Raw genomic sequence first — 17,623 nt, forward strand, 5'->3', positions numbered from 1 at the left:
AAACCTGTCTGTCTGCTGGTGATCTGTCCTCTGGTCCTGGCTCTGCGGTGAATCCTCCTCTCGGTGTCTCTGGGTGATTCTGATTCTGGGATGCTGCTGTTGCTAGGAGATGGAGGCAGAGCAGCTCTACAGCATCTGAATAATTTGTTTGGTTCACTGAAGGAAGTTTGTCCCTGCTGAGACTCCGTCTGTGCCGCATAAGATCTGTCCAACCTTCAGACCAGAACCAGACCAGAACCAGAACCAGCAGATTGTGGAGACGACGCAGTCAGGTACGACAGGACAACTCCAAAGATACGGTCCAAAGACCGAGAGAAAACATCTGGTGGTGTCAGAAGTGGTCAAGATGAAGGAGGACCAGTATCAGACTAACTGGACACCTGGGAGAGTCAGAAGTTCTGATAGAAGGACTGATATGTGGACGATCCCTCAAACCAGACTGAGCTTCCTCATTAACTCCACTCATGACCCCCTCCCAAGTCCCTTACCTGTGGTTACCTCTGGCCCGATGGTACCGGCCCGTACCCTTACCTGTGGTTACCTCTGGCCCGATGGTACCGGCCCGTACCCTTACCTGTGATTACCTCTGGCCCGATGGTACCGGCCCGTACCCTTACCTGTGGTTACCTCTGGCCCGATGGTACCGGCCCGTACCCTTACCTGTGATTACCTCTGACCCGATGGTACCGGCCCGTACCCTTACCTGTGATTACCTCTGGCCCGATGGTACCGGCCCGTACCCTTAGAGCCAGCGGACCAATCAACAGTCAGCTCTCAGATCAGAAACTTTATTGATCTCATCAAACAAGGACAGAAACACGGAGTAGAAACATCAGCAGATTGTTGGTGTGAATTGAGCGCCCCCCCACCCTCTGTGACGTCACAGTGACATCACCGAGGAGGAGGAGTCAGGTTCAGCAGGACTGACTGAGGAATACCAATATATAATATATATATATATACTTATAAAGGTTAAAATAGAAATCTATATAGAGACAGTAGATAACAATAGATACTCTTCAAAATACTATAGAGAATAAAATTATAAATATAAACTCTGATAATTTCTTGTGACTCCGTTCACAAACCGGCCAATCACAGCAGAGGAGGCGGGACTTCTGGATGATGTCACTACTATTGGTCCACGTGTCAGGAAGTGACGAACCTTCATGGAACAGCCTGAAAGGTCAAACCCTGAGAGTACTAGACGTGGGAATGACGTCACAGTGGGGGCGGAGCCACGGTATGATGTCATCAACAGTTTCCTGTTCCAGACCCGTGTGGCGTTCCTACATTCACAACGTTACTATGACGACGAACCTGATTATAAGAAAATGTCTTCAATTATGATTTAATGTCTCATCATGATGTCATGTGATCACGGCACCTCGTTATCACACCTATCTCCAGGTAATTATGAGACCTGAGACATGGCGTCACATGACCGACACCAACACCTGAGACATGACGTCACATGACCGACACCAACACCTGAGACATGACGTCACATGACCGACACAAACACCTGAGACATGACGTCACATGACCGACACAAACACCTGAGACATGACGTCACATGACCGACACCAACACCTGAGACATGACGTCACATGACCGACACAAACACCTGAGACATGACGTCACATGACCGACACAAACACCTGAGACATGACGTCACATGACCGACACAAACATCTGTGACATGACGTCACATGACCGACACCAACACCTGAGACATGACGTCACATGACCGACACAAACATCTGTGACATCAGAAATTTAAATCTCATTGATGATTGGATGGAAAATGTAGCCCCTCCCACAGAACACAGGTGTCCTCGGCATGTGATCGGTTCCTGTCCTCGGCGTGTGAACTGTTCCTGTCCTCGGCGTGTGATCGGTTCCTGTCCTCGGCGTGTGAACTGTTCCTGTCCTCGGCGTGTGATGGACTCCTGTCCTCGGCGTGTGAACTGTTCCTGTCCTTGGCGTGTGATCGGTTCCTGTCCTCGGCGTGTGATTGACTCCTGTCCTCGGCGTGTGATCGGTTCCTGTCCTCGGCGTGTGATTGACTCCTGTCCTCGGCGTGTGATCGGTTCCTGTCCTCGGCGTGTGATGGACTCCTGTCCTCGGCGTGTGATTGACTCCTGTCCTCGGCGTGTGATCGGTTCCTGTCCTCGGCGTGTGATGGACTCTTGTCCTCGGCGTGTGAATGGTTCCTGTCCTCGGCGTGTGATGGACTCTTGTCCTCGGCGTGTGGTCGGTTCCGGTCCTCGGCGTGTGATCGGTTCCTGTCCTCGGCGTGTGATCGGTTCCTGTCCTCGGCGTGTGATTGGTTCCTGTTTTCGGCGTGTGATTGGTTCCTGTCCTCGTGTGATTGGTTCCTGTCCTCGGCGTGTGATCGGCTCCTGTCCTCGGCGTGTGAACGGTTACTGTCCTCGGCGTGTGATCGGTTCCTGTCCTCGGCGTGTGATCGGTTCCTGTCCTCGGCGTGTGATCGGTTCCTGTCCTCGGCGTGTGATTGGTTCCTGTTTTCGGCGTGTGATTGGTTCCTGTCCTCGTGTGATTGGTTCCTGTCCTCGGCGTGTGATCGGTTCCTGTCCTCTGCGTGTGAACAGTTCCTGTCCTCGGCGTGTGAACTGTTACTGTCCTCGGCGTGTGATCGGTTCCTGTCCTCGGCGTGTGAACTGTTCCTGTCCTCGGCGTGTGATCGGTTACTGTCCTCGGCGTGTGATCGGTTACTGTCCTCGGCGTGTGAACTGTTACTGTCCTCGGCGTGTGAATGGTTCCTGTCCTCGGCGTGTGATCGGTTCCTGTCCTCGGCGTGTGAACTGTTCCTGTCCTCGGCGTGTGAACAGTTCCTGTCCTCGGCGTGTGAACAGTTCCTGTCCTCGGCGTGTGACTGGTTCCTGTCCTCAGCGTGTGAACTGTTGCTGTCCTCGGCGTGTGAACTGTTACTGTCCTCGGCGTGTGAACGGTTCCTGTCCTCGAAGCGTGAACTGTTACTGTCCTCGGCGTGTGAACTGTTACTGTCCTCGGCGTGTGAACGGTTCCTGTCCTCGGAGTGTGAACTGTTTCTGTCCTCGGCGTGTGAACGGTTCCTGTCCTCGGAGTGTGAACGGTTCCTGTCCTTGGCGTGTGAACGGTTCCTGTCCTCAGAGTGTGAACTGTTTCTGTCCTCGGCGTGTGAACGGTTCCTGTCCTCGACATGAGAACTGTTCCTGTCCTTGGCGTGTGAACGGTTCCTGTCCTCGGCGTGTGAACGGTTCCTGTCCTCGGTATATGAACGGTTCCTGTCCTTGGTATGTGAATGGTTCCTGTCCCCGGCGTGTGAACGGTTCCTGTCCTCAGTATGTGAACGGTTCCTGTCCTCGGTATGTGAACGGTTCCTGTCCCCGGCGTGTGAACGGTTCCTGTCCCCGGCGTGTGAACGGTTCCTGTCCTCGGCGTGTGAACGGTTCCTGTCCTCGGTGTGTAAACGGTTCCTGTCCTCGGTATGTGAACGGTTCCTGTCCCCGGCGTGTGAACGGTTCCTGTCCTCGGTATGTGAACGGTTCCTGTCCCCGGCGTGTGAACGGTTCCTGTCCCCGGCGTGTGAACGGTTCCTGTCCTCGGCGTGTGAACGGTTCCTGTCCTCGGCGTGTGAACGGTTCCTGTCCTCGGCGTGTTTGAACATCAGGATGGAGTTGTAGATTTTGAGGGCGGGGCCAAGTTTGATTGACATGACCCTGACGATGTCCCGTTGGGTGAGCAGAAGGAAGGCCCGCCCATCGATTTGCTAGACAGACAGAAGCAGGAACCAATCAGATCACAGCAGGTTCAATGTGATGTCATTAAATCTACAGCAGCTGATTGGTCGACTCACCTCGTCTCTGAACTGTTTGGCCTGTTCCTCACAGCCGGGGAGGGACTCGATGAAGTCTGACACCTGGAGAGAGACAGACAGGTTAGAGAGAGACAGACAGGTTAGAGAGAGAGAGAGAGAGAGAGAGAGAGAGACAGAGAGACAGGTTAGAGAGAGAGAGAGAGAGAGAGAGAGAGAGAGAGAGACACAGAGAGACAGGTTAGAGAGAGAGAGAGAGAGAGAGAGAGACAGGTTAGAGAGAGACAGACAGGTTAGAGAGACAGAGAGACAGGTTAGACAGAGAGAGAGAGAGAGAGAGAGAGAGAGAGACAGGTTAGAGAGAGACAGACAGGTTAGAGAGAGAGAGACAGAGAGACAGGTCAGAGAGAGAGAGAGACAGGTTAGAGAGAGACAGAGAGACAGCTCTGTCCACAGAGACAGGTGGAGACAGAGAGACAGCTCTGTCCACAGAGACAGGTGGAGACAGAGAGACATTTCCTGCTTCAATGTAGCACATACGACCAAATTAGGGAAAAATTCTTTACAAAAATGAAATGTAAACTCCCAGATGTTGATTCCCTCTCTGACCAAAATAAAATAGAACATCTACTCAGAGAATGGAGTCATCAGCATAGAAGCTGCAGGAGACGTCAGTGATGTCACAGCCTGAGAGACAACCACAACAACACATAACAGATGGAACTCCCTCTGCCTGTTATTTACTCTACTTCAGGGTTTGTTGGTTTTTATTTGGGGGTTTTTATATATACATTTGATATTGCAATATATTGTTATTAATTGTTTTTATCTGTTTGTTTTACTGACTTATTTCTGTATTGTTTTCTACCATTTCCATGTTCTTTTTAAATATCGATATATTGTAATTTGCTTAATGAATTGTATTTATGTGTATATATATGTTTTTGTTTTTATTCTGTTATTATTATTATTATTATTATTGAATTGAAGCTTTGGCAATATTGTTCACCTGACAGTCATGATCAATAAAGCAAATTGAATTGAGAGAGAGAGAGATAGACAGAGAGAGAGAGACAGAGAGAGAGAGAGATAGACAGAGAGAGAGAGAGAGAGAGAGAGACAGAGAGAGAGACAGAGAGAGAGAGAGAGAGAGAGACAGAGAGAGAGACAGAGAGAGAGAGACAGAGAGAGAGAGAGAGAGAGACAGAGAGAGAGAGAGACAGAGAGAGAGAGACAGAGAGAGAGAGACAGAGAGAGAGACAGAGAGAGACAGGTTAGAGAGAGAGATAGACAGAGAGAGAGAGACAGAGAGAGAGACAGAGAGAGAGAGACAGAGAGAGAGAGAGATAGACAGAGAGAGAGAGAGATAGACAGAGAGAGAGAGAGAGAGAGAGAGACAGAGAGAGAGACAGAGAGAGAGAGAGAGAGAGAGACAGAGAGAGAGACAGAGAGAGAGAGACAGAGAGAGAGACAGAGAGAGAGAGACAGAGAGAGAGAGAGAGAGAGACAGAGAGAGACAGGTTAGAGAGAGAGATAGACAGAGAGAGAGACAGAGAGAGAGAGAGAGAGAGAGAGACAGAGAGAGAGAGACAGAGAGAGAGAGAGAGAGAGACAGAGAGAGACAGGTTAGAGAGAGAGAGATAGACAGAGAGAGAGAGACAGAGAGAGAGAGAGAGAGACAGGTTAGAGAGAGAGAGAGAGAGAGAGAGATAGACAGACAGGTTAGAGAGAGAGAGAGAGAGAGAGAGAGAGAGAGATAGACAGACAGGTTAGAGAGAGAGAGATAGACAGACAGGTTAGAGAGAGAGAGAGAGACAGGTTAGAGAGAGAGAGAGAGAGAGAGAGAGATAGACAGACAGGTTAGAGAGAGAGAGAGAGAGAGAGAGAGAGATAGACAGACAGGTTAGAGAGAGAGAGAGAGAGAGAGAGAGAGATAGACAGACAGGTTAGAGAGAGAGAGAGAGAGAGAGAGAGACAGACAGGTTAGAGAGAGAGAGAGAGAGAGAGAGAGAGAGATAGACAGACAGGTTAGAGAGAGAGAGAGAGAGAGAGAGAGAGAGACAGACAGGTTAGAGAGAGACAGAGAGAGAGAGAGAGAGAGACAGACAGGTTAGAGAGTTAGAGAGAGAGAGAGAGAGACAGACAGGTTAGAGAGAGAGACAGGTCAGAGAGAGAGAGACAGGTTAGAGAGACAGATAGACAGGTTAGAGAGAGACAGACAGGTCAGAGACAGAGAGACAGGTTAGAGAGAGAGAGAGACAGGTCAGAGACAGAGAGACAGGTTAGAGAGAGAGAGACAGGTCAGAGACAGAGAGACAGGTTAGAGAGAGAGAGACAGGTCAGAGACAGAGAGACAGGTTAGTGAGAGACAGACAGATGGAGACCTGCTGGACGCTCCAGTGTTGGACGGTCTCTGGTTGGACTCCGGTGACTCCCGGCAGCAGTTTGCCGTGTTGCTCCCAGCAGAGAGAGAGAGACAGGTCTCGTCCTGGCTGAGGAGACATGGCCGACAGGAAGACAGACTGGTGGAGGACGGCCTGCAGACTGGACTCTGCTGCTGGAGAGACAGACAGGTTTACTCAACTGTCTCACCCCACGGGGCAGTGAGACAGTTCACTCTACAGACAGACAGACAGGAGGAAACCTGTCTGTCTGTAGACTGACCTGTCTCACCCCACTGGGTAGTGAGACAGGCATCAGTCCTTCAGAGGGTAACTCAACACAGCAGTTACTATGGAGAGCTGTTTCCATGGAAACAGTCACCTCATCTGACCGTTGTTTCCATGGAGACCGAGGGAGGATGCTGAGTGTCTCCATGACAACAGAACTGTGTTTTTATGTAAGTGACCCTTTACAGTGTTACATTACCTGATCACCTGATCACCTGACCACCTGATCACCTGTCTACTGTACCTGTCTACTGTACCTGTACCTATCTACTGTACCTGTCTACTATACCTGTACCTGTCTACTGTACCTGTCTACTGTACCTGTCTACTATACCTGTACCTGTCTACTGTACCTGTCTACTGTACCTGTCTACTGTACCTGTACCTGTCTACTGTACCTGTCTACTATACCTGTACCTGTCTACTATACCTGTACCTGTCTACTGTACCTGTCTACTGTACCTGTCTACTGTACCTGTCTACTATACCTGTACCTGTCTACTGTACCTGTCTACTATACCTGTACCTGTCTACTGTACCTGTCTACTGTACCTGTACCTGTCTACTGTACCTGTCTACTGTACCTGTACCTGTCTACTGTACCTGTACCTGTCTACTGTACCTGTCTACTATACCTGTACCTGTCTACTGTACCTGTCTACTCTACCTGTCTACTGTACCTGTCTACTGTACCTGTACCCGTCTACTTTACCTGTCTACTATACCTGTACCTGTCTACTGTACCTGTCTACTGTACCTGTACCCGTCTACTCTACCTGTCTACTGTACCTGTCTACTGTACCTGTACCCGTCTACTGTACCTGTCTACTGTACCTGTCTACTCTACCTGTCTACTGTACCCGTCTACTGTACCTGTCTACTATAACTGTACCTGTCTACTGTACCTGTCTACTGTACCCGTCTACTGTACCTGTCTACTGTACCTGTACCTGTCTACTGTACCCGTCTACTGTACCTGTCTACTGTACCCGTCTACTGTACCTGTCTACTGTACCTGTCTACTGTACATGTCTACTGTACCTGTACCTGTCTACTATACCTGTACCTGTCTACTGTACCTGTACCTGTCTACTGTACCTGTCTACTATACCTGTACCTGTCTACTGTACCTGTCTACTGTACCTGTACCTGTCTACTGTACATGTCTACTGTACCTGTACCTGTCTGCTGTACCTGTCTACTATACCTGTACCTGTCTACTGTACCTGTCTACTGTACCTGTACCTGTCTACTGTACCTGTCTACTATACCTGTACCTGTCTACTCTACCTGTCTACTGTACCTGTCTACTGTACCTGTCTACTATACCTGTACCTGTCTACTGTACCTGTCTACTGTACCTGTCTACTCTACCCGTCTACAGTACCTGTCTACTCTACATGTCTACTGTACCTGTCTACTGTACCCGTCTACTGTACCCGTCTACTGTACCTGTCTACTGTACCTGTCTACTATACCTGTACCTGTCTACTGTACCCATCTTCTGTACCTGTACCTGTCTACTGTACCTGTACCTGTCTACTGTACCTGTCTACTATACCTGTACCTGTCTACTGTACCTGTACCTGTCTACTGTACCTGTCTACTGTACCTGTCTACTATACCTGTACCTGTCTACTGTACCTGTCTACTGTACCCGTCTACTATACCTGTACCTGTCTACTATACCTGTACCCGTCTACTGTACCCGTCTACTATACCTGTACCTGTCTACTATACCTGTACCTGTACCTGTCTACTGTACCTGTCTACTGTACCTTTCTACTGTACCTTTCTACTGTACCTGTCTACTGTACCTGTACCTGTCTACTCTACCTGTCTACTCTACCTGTCTACTGTACCTGTACCTGTCTACTCTACCTGTCTACTCTACCTGTACCCGTCTACTGTACCCGTCTACTATACCTGTACCTGTCTACTGTACCTGTCTACTATACCTGTACCTGTACCTGTCTACTGTACCTGTACCTGTCTACTGTACCTTTCTACTGTACCTTTCTACTGTACCTGTCTACTCTACCTGTCTACTGTACCTGTACCTGTCTACTCTACCTGTCTACTCTACCTGTCTACTGTACCTGGGCCGAGGGCTCTGATGTGAAGCTCCTCCTCTTCCTGTTTCACACGGAGGTATTTGGTTGGCTGGGACAGTCTGGGGGCGGAGCCAGCAGAAAGCAGGAGGTGATGATGAAACAGAGCTGAATCAATGAGCTGATTGGTGGATTCAGTATATATATATATAATGGGTCCTCATATCTTATTGATCAGACGATTAATCAATAAACTAACTGATAACTGATCATGGAGGCTATTCTTACAACACATCTAGAACTACAGTTCCCATAATGCTTTGGGATATGTAAACAACAGTCTCACCTGTCCGTCTGTCTCACCTGTTTGTCTGTCCTACTGTCTGTCTGTCTGTCTGTCTCACCTGTCCGTCAGTCTCACCTGTCTGTCTGTTTGTCTGTCTGTCTGTTTGTCTGTCTCACCTGTCTGTCTGTCCTACTGTCTGTCTGTCTGTCTGTCTGTCTGTCTGTCTCACCTGTCCGTCAGTCTCACCTGTCTGTCTGTTTGTCTGTCTGTCTGTCTGTCTCACCTGTCTGTCTGTCCTACTGTCTGTCTGTCTGTCTCACCTGTCCATCAGTCTCACCTGTCTGTCTGTTTGTCTGTCTGTCTGTTTGTCTGTCTCACCTGTCTGTCTGTCTGTCTGTCTCACCTGTCCGTCAGTCTCACCTGTCTGTCTGTTTGTCTGTCTGTCTGTCTGTCTGTCTGTCTGTCTCACCTGTCTGTCTGTCTGTCTGTCTGTCTCACCTGGCTGTCTGTCTGTCTGTCTGTCTGTCTGTCTGTCTGTCTGTCTGTCTGTCTGTCTGTCTGTCTGTCTCACCTGTCCGTCAGTCTCACCTGTCTATCTGTTTGTCTGTCTCACCTGTTCGTCTTTCCTACTGTCTGTCTGTCTGTCTGTCTGTCTGTCTGTTTGTCTGTCTGTGTCACCTGTCCGTCAGTCTCACCTGTCCGTCAGTCTCACCTGTCTGTCTGTTTGTCTGTCTCACCTGTTCGTCTTTCCTACTGTCTGTCTGTCTGTCTGTCTGTCTCACCTGTCCGTCAGTCTCACCTGTCTGTCTGTCCTACTGTCTGTCTGTCTTTCTGTCTCACCTGTCCGTCAGTCTCACCTGTCTGTCTGTCTGACCTGTCTGTCTGTCTCACCTGTCCGTCTGTCTTCTTCTCTTCCCCAGAGGAAGCAGCAGAGTCTCGTCTCTGGGCTCCATCTTCACCTGGACACTCCTCCTGCTCAACAGAGAGACAGACAGGTAGAGAGACAGACAGGTAGAGAGACAGAGTTAGAGAGATAGACAGGTAGACAGACAGACAGACAGGTAGAGAGACAGATAGGTAGAGAGACTGACAGGTAGAGAGATAGACAGGTAGAGCGACAGACAGGTAAAGAGAGAGACAGACAGGTAGAGAGATAGACAGGTAGAGAGAGAGAAAGACAGGTAGACAGGTAGAGAGACAGACCGGTAGAGAGACAGACAGGTAGACAGACAGGTAGGTAGAGAGATAATAAATACTCATTGAACTCAATCAATCGCCTACTAAAGATCAGGTTACCTGTCTGACTGGTTGCCGTGGTGATATATGCTGACAGGAACGAGGGTGATGACTCTCTCTCCTCCCAGCCTATCAGGAAGCACCACCTCCTTACGCATATTAATGTCCGAGTACGGACAGCCGAAGGCACTGGGTGAGAGACAAACATGACTCAGCAGACACAAAACATGACTCAGCAGACACAAAACATGACTCAGCAGACACAAAATATGACTCAGCAGAAAGAAACATGACTCAGCAGACAGAAACATGACTCAGTACAAAGAAAATATGACTCAGCAGACACAAAACATGACTCAGAAGACAGAAACATGACTCAGCACAAAGAAAACACGACTCAGCAGACAGAAACATGACTCAGCTGTCTGAAACATGACTCAGCACAAAGAAAACATGACTCAGCAGACACAAAACACGACTCAGCAGACACAAAACACGACTCAGCTGACAGAAAAATGACTCAGCACAAAGAAAACATGACTCAGCAGACAGAAAAAATTGACTCAGCAGACAGAAAACATGACTCAGCAGACAGAAACACGACTCAGTACACAGAAACATTACTCAGCAGACACAAAACACGACTCAGCAGACAGAAAACATGACTCGGCAGGTGTGAATGTACCTGTGGTGTCCGGTGTATTTGGCTCCTTTAATGTGTCCAACTCCTCGGCAGCCTGGAGTGGGACAGACACCCTGAGAGACAGACAGGGGAGGCCAACCTGTCTCACACACACAGAGGGAACAGAAACACTGTTAGTAGCATTAAGCCTGTCTCTCTCCCTCTGACCTGTCTGTCTGACCTGTCTCTCTGACCTGTCTCTCTCTCTCTCTCTGACCTGTCTCTCTCTCTCTCTGACCTGTCTGTCTCTCTCTGACCTGTCTGTCTGACCTGTCTCTCTCTCTCTCTGACCTGTCTGTCTCTCTCTGACCTGTCTGTCTGACCTGTCTCTCTCTCTCTCTGACCTGTCTCTCTCTCTCTGACCTGTCTGTCTGACCTGGGGGGGGTTCCAGTGGGTGTCCCGTGCGTTGACACCAGCCGACAGGATGAAGGTCACAGAGGTCGCTGTCACTCCAGAGGTCAAACTGCTCCGACCAGCCGTCGTAATGAACCTGCAGGTAAACACACCTGGTGACATCCTCACACACCTAATGACATCACACAGATACACAGACAGGTAGACAGACAGGTCCAAAGTACCTTCACCCTGTAGTCTTCTGTATCTGTTACCGTGGCGACGCGGACCAACATGGGGTTCCTCCTGTCCACCGCCTCCAGCTTCTGGTTGCCCTGGAAACCATGAGGAGCTCTCTGATTGGACGAAAAGTCATTGACACCTGTCAATCATCAGCTCACTGAGTGACAGGTTCTCTGCCTCCTTGTTCCCTTCTCTACCTCCTTGTTCCCTTCTCTACCTCCTTGTTCACTTCCCTTCCTCCTTGTTTCCTGCTCTACCTCCTTGTTCCATTCCCTTCCTTGTCTCCTTCTCTACCTCCTTGTTCCCTTCTCTACCTCCTTGTTCACTTCCCTTCCTCCTTGTTTCCTTCTCTACCTCCTTGTTTCCTTCTCTACCTCCTTGTTCCATTCCCTTCCTTGTTTCCTTCTCTACCTCCTTGTTCCCTTCTCTACCTCCTTGTTCACTTCCCTTCCTCCTTGTTTCCTTCTCTACCTCCTTGTTTCCTTCTCTACCTCCTTGTTCCATTCCCTTCCTTGTTTCCTTCTCTACCTCCTTGTTCCCTTCTCTACCTCCTTGTTCACTTCCCTTCCTCCTTGTTTCCTTCTCTACCTCCTTGTTTCCTTCTCTACCTCCTTGTTTCCTCACCAGAGTGAAGGCTGAACAGGGTGCGGCGGTGGTTCTGGTCTCCAGCAGGTATTCCTCCCACAGGAAGTTCTCCGGGTTCAGGTGACCTGAAAAACACAAGTACTGATAAGTACTCAGAGTACTACGTAGTGTATCCTGTGTGTACTTGTGTGTACTACGTAGTGTGTACTGTGTGTACTTGTGTGTACTACAGAGTGTATCCTGTGTGTACTTGTGTGTACTACAGAGAGTATACTGTGTGTACTTGTGTGTACTACAGAGAGTATACTGTGTGTACTTGTGTGTACTACAGAGTGTATCCTGTGTGTACTTGTACCCTGAGGAGCGGTGAGAGGTCGTCCTTGTTCTTCACACCAGCCCACAGGATGGATGTACGGACTGCTGCTGTCACACCTGATCAATCAATAATCAATAAGTATTGATCAGCCCACAGGATGGATGTACGGTGAATACAACTACCTCTACTACTAGTACCTCTACTAGTAGTACTACTACTACTACTACTACTAGTACCTCTACTACTACTAGTACTACTACTACTAGTACTACTACTACTACTAGTACCTCTACTACTACTAGTACTACTACTACCTCTACTACTACTAGTAGTACTAGTAGTACTACTAGTACTAGTACCTCTAGTGTCTCACCAGTAGTCGTACATGTCGTCCCAGTTGTCAAAGTGAACCAGGAAGTGGTCATCGATGACATCAGCGACGGAGGCGACGCAGACGAGTCCGGGGTTCTTCCTGTCGACCGCCTCCAACTTCATCCCCACACTGAACCCACAGCTCTGAGAGACAGACAGGTGAACAGACAGACAGGTGAACAGACAGACAGGTGAACAGACAGACAGACAGGTGAACAGACAGACAGGTGAACAGACAGACAGACAGGTGAACAGACAGACAGGTGTATACTGACGGCAGGGCGACAGGTGAACAGACAGACAGGTGAACAGACAGACAGGTGAACAGACAGACAGACAGGTGAACAGACAGACAGGTGTATACTTACGGCAGGGCGACAGGTGAACAGGGTGGGCGGAGCAGCATGAGAGCCTGTGGACTGAAGGTAGTGCTGCCAATCAAAATCTGTCTCGCTGTAGCCTGTGAGGAGAGAGACAGACAGGTAGTGATGTCACCTGTGTCAGGTGGTCACCTGTGAGGGGGCGGGGCTACCTGTACTCACCTTTGGGTGGGTGGAGCTTGTGGTTGTTGTCTTTACACCAGCCTGTCTGTCTGATGTTGGCCGAGTCAGCGTTTACCCAGAATTCATAGCACTCGGAGTAGCCGTCGATATGGAGACGGAGCCGACAGCCAATCACCTGAGAGAGAGGCCCCGTTCACACCTGGTATTAACACTGAGGCCCCGTTCACACCTGGTGTTAACACTGAGGCCCCGTTCACACCTGGTATTAACACTGAGGCCCCGTTCACACCTGGTGTTAACACTGAGGCCCCGTTCCCGTTCACACCTGGTGTTAACACTGAGGCCCCGTTCCCGTTCACACCTGGTGTTAACACTGAGGCCACGTTCACACCTGGTATTAATACTTAGGCCCCGTTCACACCTGGTGTTAACACTGAGGTCCTGTTCACACCTGGTATTAACACTGAGGCCCCTTTCACACCTGGTGTTAACACTGAGGCCCTGTTCACACCTGGTATTAACACTGAGGCCCCGTTCACACCTGGTATTAACACTGAGGCACCGTTCACACCTGGTATTAACACTGAAGCCCCGTTCACACCTGGTATTAACACTGAAGCCCCGTTCACACCTGGTATTAACACTGAGGCCCCGTTCACACCTGGTATTAACACTGAGGCCCCTTTCACACCTGGTATTAACACGGAGGCCCCTTTCACACCTGGTATTAACACTGAAGCCCCTTTCACACCTGGTATTAATACTGAAGCCCCGTTCACACCTGGTATTAACACTGAGGCCCCGTTCACACCTGGTATTAACAATGAAGCCCCGTTCACACCTGGTATTAACACTGAAGCCCCGTTCACACCTGGTATTAACACTGAGGCCCCTTTCACACCTCGTATTAACACTGAGGCCCCTTTCACACCTCGTATTAACACTGAGGCCCCTTTCACACCTCGTATTAACACTGAAGCCCCGTTCACACCTGGTATTAACACTGAGGCCCCTTTCACACCTCGTATTAACACTGAGGCCCCTTTCACACCTGGTATTATCAACAGAGTGTGTGTGTGAGTGTGAGTGTGTGTGAGTGTGCGTGTGCGTGTGCGTGTGCGTGTGCGTGTGCGTTACCTCGGCGACCGTCAGCACACAGAACATGGACGGGTGCAGCGGGTCGACGCCCTCCAGCTTCATCCCAACTCTAAAACCACTTCTCCTACTGGGGACACACTGGGACTGACAGACAGACAGGTAGAGAGACAGACAGGTCAGACAGAGAGAGACAGGTCAGAGAGACAGACAGGTCAGAGAGAGAGACAGGTCAGAGAGACAGACAGGTCAGACAGAGAGAGACAGGTCAGAGAGACAGACAGGTCAGAGAGAGAGACAGGTAGAGAGACAGACAGGTCAGAGAGACAGACAGGTCAGACAGAGAGAGACAGGTCAGAGAGACAGACAGGTAGAGAGAGAGAGACAGGTCAGAGAGACAGACAGGTCAGAAAGAGAGAGACAGGTAGAGAGACAGACAGGTCAGAGAGACAGACAGGTCAGAAAGAGAGAGACAGGTAGAGAGACAGACAGGTCAGACAGACAGACAGGTCAGAGAGAGAGAGACGTTCATCTATAAATGAAAGAGGAGCAGCTGTCAGGGTTTATTTCACTATAATGACCAGCTAGCTGTTCATTATCCTGATTATTACACAGCTACTGACTGAAGACATCTAGAACCTGATACCCTCTGAAGACCAGTCCTCCAGAGTCCCACATCAGAGCTGTGTCCATAGCAACGGTCTGCTATACGTAGCAACGATCTGCTATAGATAGCAACGGTCTGCTATAGATAGCAACGGTCTGCTATACGTAGCAACGGTCTGCTATAGATAGCAACGGTCTGCTATACGTAGCAACGATCTGCTATACGTAGCAACGGTCTGCTATAGATAGCAACGGTCTGCTATACGTAGCAACGGTCTGCTATACGTAGCAACGGTCTGCTATACGTAGCAACGGTCTGCTATAGATAGCAACGGTCTGCTATACGTAGCAACGGTCTGCTATACGTAGCAACGGTCTGCTATAGATAGCAACGGTCTGCTATACGTAGCAACGATCTGCTATACGTAGCAACGGTCTGCTATACGTAGCAACGGTCTGCTATAGATAGCAACGGTCTGCTATACGTAGCAACGGTCTGCTATACGTAGCAACGGTCTGCTATAGATAGCAACGGTCTGCTATAGATAGCAACGGTCTGCTATACGTAGCAACGATCTGCTATACGTAGCAACGGTCTGCTATAGATAGCAACGGTCTGCTATAGATAGCAACGGTCTGCTATACGTAGCAACGGTCTGCTATACGTAGCAACGGTCTGCTATACGTAGCAACGGTCTGCTATACGTAGCAACGGTCTGCTATAGATAGCAACGATCTGCTATAGATAGCAACGGTCTGCTATACGTAGCAACGGTCTGCTATAGATAGCAACGGTCTGCTATAGATAGCAACGGTCTGCTATACGTAGCAACGGTCTGCTATAGATAGCAACGGTCTGCTATACGTAGCAACGGTCTGCTATAGATAGCAACGGTCTGCTATACGTAGCAACGGTCTGCTATAGATAGCAACGGTCTGCTATAGATAGCAACGATCTGCTATAGATAGCAACGGTCTGCTATAGATAGCAACGATCTGCTATAGATAGCAACGGTCTGCTATAGATAGCAACGGTCTGTTATAGATAGCAACGATCTGCTATAGATAGCAACGGTCTGTTATAGATAGCAACTATCTGCTATAGATAGCAACGGTCTGCTATAGATAGCAACGGTCTGTTATAGATAGCAACGATCTGCTATAGATAGCAACGGTCTGTTATACGTAGCAACGGTCTGCTATACGTAGCAACGGTCTGTTATACATAGCAACGGTCTGTTATACGTAGCAACGATCTGCTATACGTAGCAACGGTCTGCTATAGATAGCAACGGTCTGCTATAGATAACGATCTGCTATAGATAGCAACGGTCTGTTATACGTAGCAACGGTCTGCTATACGTAGCAACAGTCTGTTATACATAGCAACGGTCTGTTATACGTAGCAGCGGTCTGTTATACGTAGCAACGTTCTGCTATACGTAGCAACGGTCTGCTATAGATAGCAACGGTCTGCTATACGTAGCAACGATCTGCTATACGTAGCAACGGTCTGCTATAGATAGCAACGGTCTGCTATACGTAGCAACGGTCTGCTATACGTAGCAACGGTCTGCTATACGTAGCAACGGTCTGCTATAGATAGCAACGGTCTGCTATACGTAGCAACGGTCTGCTATACGTAGCAACGGTCTGCTATAGATAGCAACGGTCTGCTATACGTAGCAACGATCTGCTATACGTAGCAACGGTCTGCTATACGTAGCAACGGTCTGCTATAGATAGCAACGGTCTGCTATACGTAGCAACGGTCTGCTATACGTAGCAACGGTCTGCTATAGATAGCAACGGTCTGCTATAGATAGCAACGGTCTGCTATACGTAGCAACGGTCTGCTATACGTAGCAACGGTCTGCTATAGATAGCAACGATCTGCTATAGATAGCAACGGTCTGCTATACGTAGCAACGGTCTGCTATACGTAGCAACGGTCTGCTATACGTAGCAACGGTCTGCTATACGTAGCAACGGTCTGCTATACGTAGCAACGGTCTGCTATAGATAGCAACGGTCTGCTATAGATAGCAACGGTCTGCTATACGTAGCAACGGTCTGCTATAGATAGCAACGGTCTGCTATAGATAGCAACGGTCTGCTATACGTAGCAACGGTCTGCTATAGATAGCAACGGTCTGCTATACGTAGCAACGGTCTGCTATAGATAGCAACGGTCTGCTATACGTAGCAACGGTCTGCTATAGATAGCAACGGTCTGCTATAGATAGCAACGATCTGCTATAGATAGCAACGGTCTGCTATAGATAGCAACGATCTGCTATAGATAGCAACGGTCTGCTATAGATAGCAACGGTCTGTTATAGATAGCAACGATCTGCTATAGATAGCAACGGTCTGTTATAGATAGCAACTATCTGCTATAGATAGCAACGGTCTGCTATAGATAGCAACGGTCTGTTATAGATAGCAACGATCTGCTATAGATAGCAACGGTCTGTTATACGTAGCAACGGTCTGCTATACGTAGCAACGGTCTGTTATACATAGCAACGGTCTGTTATACGTAGCAACGATCTGCTATACGTAGCAACGGTCTGCTATAGATAGCAACGGTCTGCTATAGATAACGATCTGCTATAGATAGCAACGGTCTGTTATACGTAGCAACGGTCTGCTATACGTAGCAACAGTCTGTTATACATAGCAACGGTCTGTTATACGTAGCAGCGGTCTGTTATACGTAGCAACGTTCTGCTATACGTAACAACGGTCTGTTATACGTAGCAACGGTCTGTTATACGTAGCAACGGTCTGTTATACGTAGCAACGTTCTGCTATACGTAACA

The 17,623-nt window shown here is 49.0% G+C and overlaps 1 protein-coding gene across 7 annotated transcripts; it reads right to left on the reverse strand.

Annotated features, from left to right (window-relative positions):
* Positions 1-774: 774 nt before the first annotated feature.
* Positions 775-14,460, reverse strand: LOC119484327 (repetin-like). Of its 7 annotated transcripts, none has more exons than XR_005205961.1 (16): positions 14,235-14,460; positions 13,137-13,272; positions 12,963-13,054; positions 12,596-12,738; positions 12,262-12,338; positions 11,946-12,031; positions 11,324-11,434; positions 11,121-11,235; positions 10,748-10,844; positions 10,123-10,251; positions 9,718-9,798; positions 8,589-8,662; positions 6,205-6,377; positions 3,863-3,925; positions 1,730-3,775; positions 775-1,457 (listed from the first exon to the last, which is right to left on the reverse strand). XR_005205961.1 is itself a non-coding variant. In XM_037763071.1 (15 exons), exons 1-15 carry the CDS (start codon positions 14,295-14,297, stop codon positions 1,787-1,789), a joined length of 3,408 nt encoding a protein of 1,135 aa, XP_037618999.1. In that variant the 5' UTR covers positions 14,298-14,460; the 3' UTR covers positions 775-1,786. The 7 variants fall into 7 exon arrangements, 3 of the variants coding, with proteins under 3 accessions (XP_037618999.1, XP_037618998.1, XP_037618997.1); XR_005205960.1 differs by having other exon boundaries at positions 775-1,423; positions 1,492-3,775; XR_005205959.1 differs by having other exon boundaries at positions 1,492-3,775.
* Positions 14,461-17,623: the final 3,163 nt, after the last annotated feature.

Source organism: Sebastes umbrosus, unplaced genomic scaffold, assembly GCF_015220745.1.
Source record: "Sebastes umbrosus isolate fSebUmb1 unplaced genomic scaffold, fSebUmb1.pri scaffold_152_arrow_ctg1, whole genome shotgun sequence".
NCBI classification, from domain to species: Eukaryota; Metazoa; Chordata; class Actinopteri; order Perciformes; family Sebastidae; genus Sebastes; species Sebastes umbrosus.

Excerpts from the sequence above, each read along its gene's own strand:
- LOC119484327 (XM_037763069.1), bottom strand. The coding sequence starts at position 14,297 with ATGAAGCTGGAGGGCGTCGACCCGCTGCACCCGTCCATGTTCTGTGTG. Across the intron at positions 10,845-11,120 it reads CCCACTGGAACCCCCCCCAG|GTTGGCCTCCCCTGTCTGTC; the intron begins GTCAGACAGACA and ends TGTGTGAGACAG. Across the intron at positions 10,252-10,747 it reads AAATACACCGGACACCACAG|TGCCTTCGGCTGTCCGTACT; the intron begins GTACATTCACAC and ends TCTCTCACCCAG.